Here is a 9,790-nt window from a genome sequence, read left to right on the forward strand (position 1 = left end):
CTCGGCCGCTGCTCGGGGGAGACAGGCGTGGGGCGGCGGGGTGGCGTCCCGGGGAGCGGGCGCTTGGCCCGGCCTGCCCTGCCCTCTCCTCTCGCATGCCGGCCAGCTTTGCGCCTGGTCCAGGACCTGGCTGCGGGCCTGGTCAGGAGATGTGGAGGCCTCCGAGGAGGAACGGCTGGTGTTTCTAAACCTTTTTAATCACATGGGCAAACGTTGCAAAAGCTCTTGGTCATTAAGACCAGCAGGCAATGACTCCAAGGTTCTCTCTTACTTCAGGGCAGTTGCTAAAGTGTCCAAGGACTGGGTTGGGACAACAGCGGTTATTATCTTGTGTTCGTGGAGGTTTCCAGCTCAGCTGACCAGAGCTAATCCAGGATAAATGCTACACAAGATCCTGAGGAGGCAAAGTTTTTGCTTGTCAGGCAAAATACCTTAGAAAGATGATACCACTTACTTTGGGGTTATCATCTGGTAGATAATTGAAATTGCTTCTCTGTTGGGGGGGAGGGGGCTTCAATTGGGGGCAATTTGAAAATTTCGGTGAATATCTGGTAGCTGGAGAAATGGGAAATAAGGGACTTACCACAATTATGTTACGCTTTTCACTTTGGGAAGAAGCACATCCTTGTGGAGAAGCTGGAGGATGCTAAAATCACTTTTTTGCTTTTGATGCTGGTGTTTCATACTGAAGCCTTTCCTGATACCAGACAGATGAAATTTTCCTCTTTTTTTTTTTTTTTTTTTGTCTTTTGTATTTTCAGAGCCCTGAGATTTCTAGGTGTGTGTGCCTTTTTCCAGCTTCACTACTTTGTGTATCTTGTTTGGTACACCAAGTTTCAGGTGCTTTCTTTGGTTAAAACTTTGCCCGGAGAATGAAAGCATCACTGATCACGTCAGGTTTTTTTTCTGCTATTGATTCATAAAGCTGTGAGCAGTGGCCTTGGAGTGGGCTGCCTACAGGCTGGGTGGGAGGATAGTATTATCTCAGCTACCATTATGAATTCAGCTTTGTACAGGAAGGCTTTCATGTGGCTGTGCTAAATAAAAGCTTGGCGTTCATATAATGATTTTTTCCCTCTCTTAGTAGTTCACCAAGAAAAGCAACATCCCTTGTTAGAGGCAAGTAAGCAAATGGATTTTTCAAGGCCTGGCATGTGGATTCGATTACATTCTGGAAATTAGCTGATACTTTGCTCTGACAAGTTTGGACTATTGTGTGATTCCCAGGGCACTAGGAAGATTAAAAGATCTTGCCTTCTGCTTTGTTTTTTAACTTGGTTTGATTTTTTTTCCCCCCCATGCTAAAGCAACAGTGAAAAATAAGGACATTTAATTAAAAAGTTTGCCAACAGGAAATACATGTTCTACCATGGGAGGTGGAGATAGGGGAGCTGAAAATCACAGCTTCTGGAATGAATGAGTCACCATGGCAACACAACTAAAATGTTGCCTTTCTTCTCTGGTTTTAGATAACCGTTCCCAAATCTCTTCCTCGATAAGAGTAAGCTTGTCCTGGGCAAACTGTTTTCAGCAGTAAGAAATTCCTTGTTGTCAAGTCTGCCGGTACTGCTCAGGGGCTGAACAACCGGGGAACAGGGAGTTAATAATTGTACCTGCATCTTTGTACTGTTCCTGAGTTTAGGGCCTGCTTCCCTGAAACATATTGCAAAGGTGGGAAAGATTCTTATTCAGAAAGGGACTGGAAATAATACACACTACTGCTATTCATTGGCGTGATCTGCTTACAGTTTCTCTGAGATTAAAAAAAGATGAGCCTTGTGATAGAAGTAGCTCGAAGAGAACTGCATGACTGAGCTGTGTTTGTGCCAGAACATAGCAATGTCTTAGCCTTGAGGTCTCTCTTTAAGCTACTTGCAGAGCTATAAAATTAATGTAGCAGGCTTTGCCCTAGAGTGGATGAGGACCATGCTCATGAAACAGCATCTACTGGCTCAGCTCTAATAGTAATGCTCAGCAAAGCATGTGGGAAGCAGCATAGCCATATCTTTGCAGTGAATGCTTGACACCTAGGATTATTGCAATAACTATGCAGAGCCTCGAAATACAAAGTTTGAGTTTGATCAAGCCTGGACAATGGCCCTACAATCCATGTGCCTAGAAACATACGTTTTGTGCTTGGGCATTTTTAAATGTTAGGTCACAGAATCACAGAATAAGCTAGATTAAGAGAGACCTCTGTATGTCATCTAGTCCAACCTTCTGCTCAAAGCAAAGCTAATGTGAAAGTTAGATCAAATAGCCCAACTCAAAATTCAGCTGACTTTTAAAAATCTCTAAAGATAGAGCCACGACAACCCCGTTGGATAGCCTGTTCCACTGCCTCACCACTCTCATTATTACCATTCTGTTATAATAATGAGGAGCATCCTCACAGGTGGCTCATTCGCAGGTGGCCACTCAGATCTATGTTTTGGTTAGTATATCCTCAGGTGAATATGTCACTCACAGAGCAGATGAGCTCACTCAAAAAAAAAAAGTAAGTAAAATTTAAAAAGTTAGATATTACAAGAAAATAATTGTAATTTGAAACTGTGTAATTTTAACTTAGTCAAAATTCAGCCTTGTGCTAGGTTCTGAGCTGAAACGTGTTTAAAGGAGTGAGTTCCTGTTCCAAAGAGTTTCCCATCTAAGGAGACTGAGGCACACCCAGGCTCTTTTTATGCTTGGCAATTAGCTCCTCTGCAAATCCCAGCATGTGATGGAACTAGGAATTCCCCTTAGCTCTCTCCAATTTCCAGTGGGGTGCTTTTAATCACGTGGTCATCCTTCTGCCCTGAAAGGATGGGGACAGACGTCCCACCTTTCTTATTTTCTGCTCTCAGCACTAGTTCAAGTTGTGGGAGTTATTTTCTCAAAAAAAGAAATGTATGCCTTTCTTAGGTACAGACTTAAGTCCTTGAACAGATGGAAAAAATTTGAATTCTTCTGCTGTCTCATCAGGAGACTGCCTGCAAATTATCTAATCTCACGAAGTGACTGTAGCTTTAAAGAATGTTTTTCATTAACACTACATTTTCTATGTTAAAGCATACCAAGACCACCAGCTAATTCCATAGTGCCCTGAAGAACTGTCAGGTAAATTGGACTAATAACCAGGAAGGGAATGCCTTGTTTTATTTCAGCAGTCCCTCATACTGTGAGCTCTAGTTTACCTGACTTTATGCTGATGACTAAGCTTGCTTCATAATTCAATAACTGCAATATTGATCTAGACAGCTTTTAAAAAAAAAAGTCACCCTGCCTAATTATGTTAACTGGTGAGCCTTGAGGGGTCTTGCGGGTATGTAACATGCAATTAAATACTACCTAATTAAGAATTTCCCTGATGTTGTGATAGTCTCTTGAGTAAATGCTATTTGCACGTCTACATTCTTATCCAAGAACATCTTGTATTTTACTGATTGGCAGTTTCTGCCTGGTCTCCGTGATACAACTGCGGAGAGGGGAAAGCGGGAGGTGGTGGTGAAGCATTTTGTAGGCTTTCATGAACAATTAAAAAAAATCATTAATAAAAATCTGTTTAAGCAGTGTTTGAAGTTATGACAAAATCTAGGCTACTCAGGGTGAATGCTCAGCAGATGTGCTAGGGTACTGCAGTGAAGCAAGAGCTCTGTGGTATCTTGGCAGAGCAGTATGAGCCACAGCAGATGCATCACTCCTGTTGATTTCCTGGCTGTGCTTCACTCATGTCACAGCTTCATTGGTTATTAACTCTCTTCTCGAGCAACTAGTTTTGTATTAAGTTAGAGCATGGATATACGTTTTATGTCAGTGAACGTAGCAGAATGTCAGTAGATTTTTTTTTTTAGTGTCTTAATGCTCCTATCTGCATACAGCTTTCCTGTGTCCACTGAGTAATTTAGCCTTTTGCTGCTTACTCATTTCCCAATTTTCTTCCTTTTTTTTTTTTTTGTGGGAGTATGTGGGGGGAGTGTGCTTCAGCGGGGTTTTGGTGGTGGGTTGTTTTTTTTTTTTTATACCGAGGTCAGTATAAATGCCAATTGGACCCCTTCTCACACCTAGAAGAAATGGAAGAGTGCCTGTTTCCCATGGATTCTCTGATACGTCAAGGCTTCAGCCTTTCTTTTATGAGGCTGCTGATAGAGCCTGTCTTCCATATTCTTGTTTTCACAAATGTTTAGAGAATGAATATGAGTGATCTCCCTTTGTTGAGATTGGCCAGCAGGCTCAAAAGCAAGTGAGTACATGGATATATGTCTAGAAAGAGACTGAAGTGGTATATTCTTGTTCCCATTGCTGTCTTAATAAATATGTAGAGTATGTCTCCTTGGTTACAGAAATGTCAAGTGCTGGTGAAGAGAATCCTTGTGTCACTTGTTACAGTAAGATGCTTTCTTCTTGGATTTGTCCCCTTGAGCACAAGGATCGGGGTCATTAAGGACACTTGCAAAGTACAGAATCTGTGACAGCATTATCTTATTGCTACTTAGGGCACTGCCGGCATTTGGGCCCTGGTGGCTTCACTGGGAATGAAAAGAGCTGTGTGCTATGGCAGGATTGGGTTTTAGGTTCCTAGGAGATGCCTTCAGGTCTGTTAATATTGCAGTGAGGTTGAACCACTGCTCTGAACAGACTGGAAGGAGGTAAAAGGAGGATTTACTGAGGACTGGAGTGAAATTGCTGGGGGCTGCAGGCATGACTTTTCCATGGACTTCTTGGTGATGAGATGCCAGGTTGGTCATGTATAAACTGTGCTAGCATAGTGTGAATCAGATTGCCTGGCTTTCTGTACAAACTCTTTTGGAGTTCCAAAATCAATAACCCATTTAGAAAAGACTAAGTGGCCCCTGAATCAACTGTCGACAGAAATGACAACAATAATGAATGACTACAGGAAATACTCAGCAACAGAAGCAGAGAAAAATGGTTTTGTGTCTTCACTGTCCCAGTTGCTACGCCAGCTTTCTGCACTGGTTCATGGGTCCAGGGCACTCTTCCACCTGTCCCTTGGAAACAAGATGGTGTCATTTCATGTCGATCCTCCCACAGTTCTCCCAACTTGCTGACCTGTCTTCCTCTTTTTTTTTTTCATAGGCCATCATTCTGGTACACTGGCTGCTCACAGTGTGGTGAGTGATTGGTGCCTGGCCTGGCCTGGGTGAGAAGAGGGTATTCCTTCAAACTAGGAATGGGATATTCTTCAGGAATCAGCACTCCCTGTTTGTGCCTGTCTGTGTGCAAGAAGATCCTAAACCTAAGAGTGAGGTGTTTGTATGGGAACAGGAATGAATGCAAACAAACTGTTGCAGGCTTATTGTGAATGTGGGCTGGGTTTTTTTTTTTTTGTCTTGTTTGGCAGGGGATGCATGAATTACATGTTTCCAGCCTCCTATGCCTGGGGAAATTTCAGTGTCCTTGCAGTGGGGATCTGGGCCATTGTGCAGCGAGATTCCCTTGATGCCATCATGATGGTGAGTGTGAGGATATTTGCCTCCACCAGGCTGCTCAGGGAGAGGGTGGAGGGCAGAGACAGCTTCTTTGAGTTGGTGATGATTTTCAGCTGTTCCCAATATAGCACTGAATAAGTCAAATTCCCTGTTTGAATTGTTTTGATTTTTTTTTAAGAGCGCATATAAATCTATAAGTACTGTAAACCATGGTGAGAAGCATTCACTATCACTTACTTTGCTCCTCAGAGGTGAGGCACACTTGCCTTTTTTACCTGCTGTTGTGACTTGTAATGCCAGAGGAGGACTCAAAGCGTTCAATACGCTTGAGCTGGAGGGGCTTTATAAAACCCTTCTCTGAACATTAAAGAGATTGGCAGGCAAAAATAAAAAATCCTGGAGCATATCATAAGAAGGTGTCTGATAGATGTGAAGAAAATGCACGAAATACAGGATTATTCATTTAGGAATCTCTGTCTACCTGGGGCAGTGTCAAGGGTTAGCAACGTGTGATGCTGGGGTGAAGGCATGATTGTGTGGACACAGATCTCGCAGGAAATAGATGCTGTAACTGACTGTTACCCCTAGTGGTTAATCCCCTATTCAGTTCATGTCCCATTCTCTCTTTGTTTCCAGTTCCTGACTGGCCTCCTGCTTACAGTCCTCACAGACATCATTCACATCTCTGTCTTCTACCCTCCAAAGAGTAACTATCTCAGTGATGTGAAACGTTTCAGTATAGGCATGGCCATCTTCAGCCTCCTCCTCAAACCTGTGTCCTGCTATTTGGTGTATCGAATGTATCGGGAGCGTGGAGGAGAGTACACCCTTAACATAGGTAGGATGCTTCCTCTGCCTCCACATCAGTGTGGGCCACCTCCTCTGGTGTTAGGGAGACTGCCTTGCACTTTGGACACTTCAGCCTGAGCTCTGTGCAGCTTGATTTTGCCCCCCTTTCCAGGGAGGGGGGGTACTCTCTCTCGCTCATGTCTGTTCTCCCATTTTGTGGTTCTGGTGCGTCTTACGCCTTAAATTTACATTCTTCCTCTCTTCCCTTGCAGACCTGAAGTCCTTGTCTGACAGCCATTTTGCCCCCAATGATATTGATACCACTGCGCGCTCTCTTATTCAATGTAACTGAGAGTCTTTTCCTCTCTTCCTCCTCCTGCATTTCTGTGTGCTTGTTGGAAGCCTTTGGGTGTCTTCTCTCTGCTAACCCTTTCTTTTCCTTCTGGGGGAAAGTAGAGGTGGCATGCCCTCTAGCTGGATTATGCACGAGAGATAAAGAAGCTGGATTTCTAACTCCATGCTTTCTCTGGGCCTCACATGCCCTAGCTACCTTGATTGCTTTGGACCTCTATTTCCTCACCTGGAAAATGGGACTGATGTTTACCTTGTGGGACTCTGCCTGGAGGCACTCATTTTTCTCCTGGTTATACTTGCTAATGATAATGTGGCAGCCTTGCCAGAGAGAAGGGGCTGTGAGTGGATGTTCTGGGTCTCAGTCAGCTTTGCCCAGTATGCCTGGTGCTAGTTCGTGCCGGGGAAGCTGCCAGGGATTGTTTGCTGTGTGGGAGTTCACCCTGGCAAAACCAGCAGCCTGGCACAGTTATCTCTTTGCCTTCCTAAGAAGGCTGTGCAGGACAAAGGATGGTATAACTGCATTACAGTGTTTGCAAGCTGTCACTTATGCTGCTTTGGTGCTAGCAAAGAAGATACCGCTTCCTGTGAAAAGAGGTGGATACCTGCAGAGGAGGAGAGGCCGTGGAAGGAAACCATGGCTTGGGGCGCTATGTGCTATTTGCATCTCTCTACTAGTGGAATGTGGATGTCTTCTCCATCAGCTACTTGTGCAAATGCCAGACAGATCTGTCTTAACTGGGTCAGGCGGCCTCTGAGTCAACTACAGCTCCTTGCTGTGGGCCATGTTTCTGCCAATTTTTATTACCTGCTCACTGTGCTTGTAATTGGGATTTGACATTTGTATCCCATGGAAAGTGTAGGTATCATTGAGGAGTTCAGCCCTTTGCTTGGAATTTGGGAGCACTCCTTCTTTTCAACCATACTATCCCAACACAGGTATACTGTCCGAGAGTCTCCTCTCAGGCACAGGTTGGGATTCAGATACTTTGTAGTTTCATTTCCTCTCCTGAACTCTTTCTCACAAGATTTTCAGTACAAACTGTGTGCTGTTGTTTTGTCGAATGTGGTTGACAAATTTCCTCTCTCATTTTCCTGCTGTCTGGCATTTTCCTTTTGAACCTAACAGTGTTGCATTTTTCCTGGTCTTCCCTGTCTCGTTTTCTTTCCACACGAAATCCCTTTTTGTTGCTTGACAGCATCCTTCCTGCATAGAACAAGCCTCTGACACGGTTTGGTGCCCACCTTTGATTCAGATTGCTTTCTAGCCATGGAAGATGCCTGACCTACAGATAAAGAGCTTTCCATACACATTCTCTGTCTGTCTCTCTTCTTTCCCTCCTCATCCCCTGGACAGTAACATGATTTTGTACCATTCCTGTACCACAGGCAAATTGTTCATAGTGCAATTGGGAATACTGCTGGATTCAAATTTAGTGCCATGGTGTGGCACACTTGAGGCATAGCTGCATTTTTGGGAAGAGTGGTTATGGATGAATCATGCTCTTAAATCTATGCTGTCAGCTAGCCATGGTTCCTGCTGCTTCTGTTTTTGTTTGTTCATTTTTCCACTAGATCTCATAAACTTGATCTTGCTGAAATATGCTACTAAAGGAGCCTGTTATGCTGCTATGTAGTATTGCGGGTCTTGCTTTCCACACAGCCATGTGGCTACTAAGAGAGCAGTTCTCAGGGAATGAAGAGGCGTGTTTTGCCTTTGTTGGAAGGATGAGTTTTCTTATCTCCTGCCTGTGTAGTGAGGATCACGGAACACAAGTGCTGGGGGGCTGGTAGAGCTGCTAATGTGGTGCGCTCCTGAGCTGTTGGTTTCTTCTAGGGGATTCAGTTCTTGTGCTTTTGGTTTTTTCCCAAGCTTGTTCTCTTCCATCTCCATTCAGGTGTCACCCGTGCAGGCCGGGATTGCAGTACCTATGAGCCAATTGATCAGCAGGATGCCCTTCCACAGTGGTCTGATTCAAGCAAGACAGCCCAGCAGCCGTACTGAGGCCCTCTCTGCAACGGAGAACAGACGCTTCCCTTGCCCAGCCTAGCCTTCTGCTCTTCCCATGTCCGTTCTGATGTAGCAAGACCTGCTACTAAGCAAACAGGAGAGGATCTGATTTTTCATTTCTTTTGCCTCCCTGAAGGTTAGGCAGATGGGTTCCTGTAGTAAGTCCAGAAGATCTCGGAGATGTCATGTTAAACACTGTGACTTTCTGTAATCCAAGTACTCTCCTTTCCTCCCTCCTCCTAAATCCCTCCTCTGTATGTGTGAGTGGATGCACCTTCTGGTCTTCCAAGTCTTGTATTGTGCATCCTCTTATTGTAAGTAAGGGAACCACTCAAAATATTACTGGACAAACTATCTTTAAAAGACTTATGGACTGCCCTTAAACAATACAGTTTAGCCTGCTTTTATGCAGATACATTTCCAGGAAACATCTGGGAGTTCCTGAGGGCTGTTTTTGATGGTGTTAGTTAACTAAGATTTATGACCATAACTCCCTATGCGAGCTGTGGTGGTTTGCACAAAGCTGGGGTTGGTATCAAATGCTCTTACTGGGCCAGGGAGCTGCTTGTGCTCCCAGTATCTAGTCTTGAATTTTAATCACTGATGCTTTTATGCAAGTTGAATGTCCTTCAGGATCCTTAAAATGGCTGTTGAATGTAGGTTATAGATACTCTGTGCCTTGAAATGTCCTTTTGCCTTCAGCTACCTATCTTAACAGAACTTGAAATGTTACATTTTTCTAAGAAAATTATAAAATGAACACAGTTTTGCTGTGTTAGAAAAAGTTACACTGGTCACCTATGTCTCATTTGAAAATGTAGGTATTCTTGAGGGTTTGGGAGTGTAGCCAGGCAGTCTGGGAGAGTCATGGGGGAGGGTCTAAAGGGCTTCCATGGCTTTTAGTCTAAGCTTTACTCAGACAAGTAGAGGGTACTGCTTGCAAATGTGTGGGTGGGAAAGTGGCCTAGTAAAATGAGGATTGAAGAAAGGAAAAGATGGGTTTGTTTACACTGCAGTGGTGAGCTCTGTGCGGTGTGACAAACTAAACTCTAATCTTACGCACAATAAATCTGTCCTGCTGTGGCTTTCTGGTGAAAACCTTAAAAAAAAATAAAAATTCAGGGTTCTTTTTTAGAAGAAAAAGAGTATCTCAGCTTTGGCAGAATGAAAATACTAGTGCTAGGGAGATCTGTGTTTTTTCTGAAGCAGT

The 9,790-nt window shown here is 43.9% G+C and overlaps 1 protein-coding gene across 1 annotated transcript; it reads left to right on the forward strand.

Annotated features, from left to right (window-relative positions):
• Window positions 1-4,688: 4,688 nt before the first annotated feature.
• On the forward strand, window positions 4,689-9,366 carry AGTRAP (angiotensin II receptor-associated protein). The gene is made up of 6 exons (XM_009325283.1): window positions 4,689-4,715; window positions 5,077-5,111; window positions 5,342-5,453; window positions 6,066-6,267; window positions 6,491-6,562; window positions 8,468-9,366. Exons 1-6 carry the CDS (start codon window positions 4,689-4,691, stop codon window positions 8,572-8,574), a joined length of 555 nt encoding a protein of 184 aa, XP_009323558.1. The 3' UTR covers window positions 8,575-9,366.
• Window positions 9,367-9,790: the final 424 nt, after the last annotated feature.

The sequence above is a fragment of the Pygoscelis adeliae genome, unplaced genomic scaffold, assembly GCF_000699105.1.
Source record: "Pygoscelis adeliae isolate BGI_AS28 unplaced genomic scaffold, ASM69910v1 Scaffold36, whole genome shotgun sequence".
Lineage (NCBI taxonomy): Eukaryota > Metazoa > Chordata > Aves > Sphenisciformes > Spheniscidae > Pygoscelis > Pygoscelis adeliae.

Excerpts from the sequence above, each read along its gene's own strand:
- AGTRAP (XM_009325283.1), top strand. The coding sequence starts at position 4,689 with ATGGACTTCTTGGTGATGAGATGCCAG. Across the intron at positions 6,268-6,490 it reads AGAGTACACCCTTAACATAG|ACCTGAAGTCCTTGTCTGAC; the intron begins GTAGGATGCTTC and ends CTTCCCTTGCAG. Across the intron at positions 6,563-8,467 it reads TGCGCGCTCTCTTATTCAAT|GTGTCACCCGTGCAGGCCGG; the intron begins GTAACTGAGAGT and ends ATCTCCATTCAG.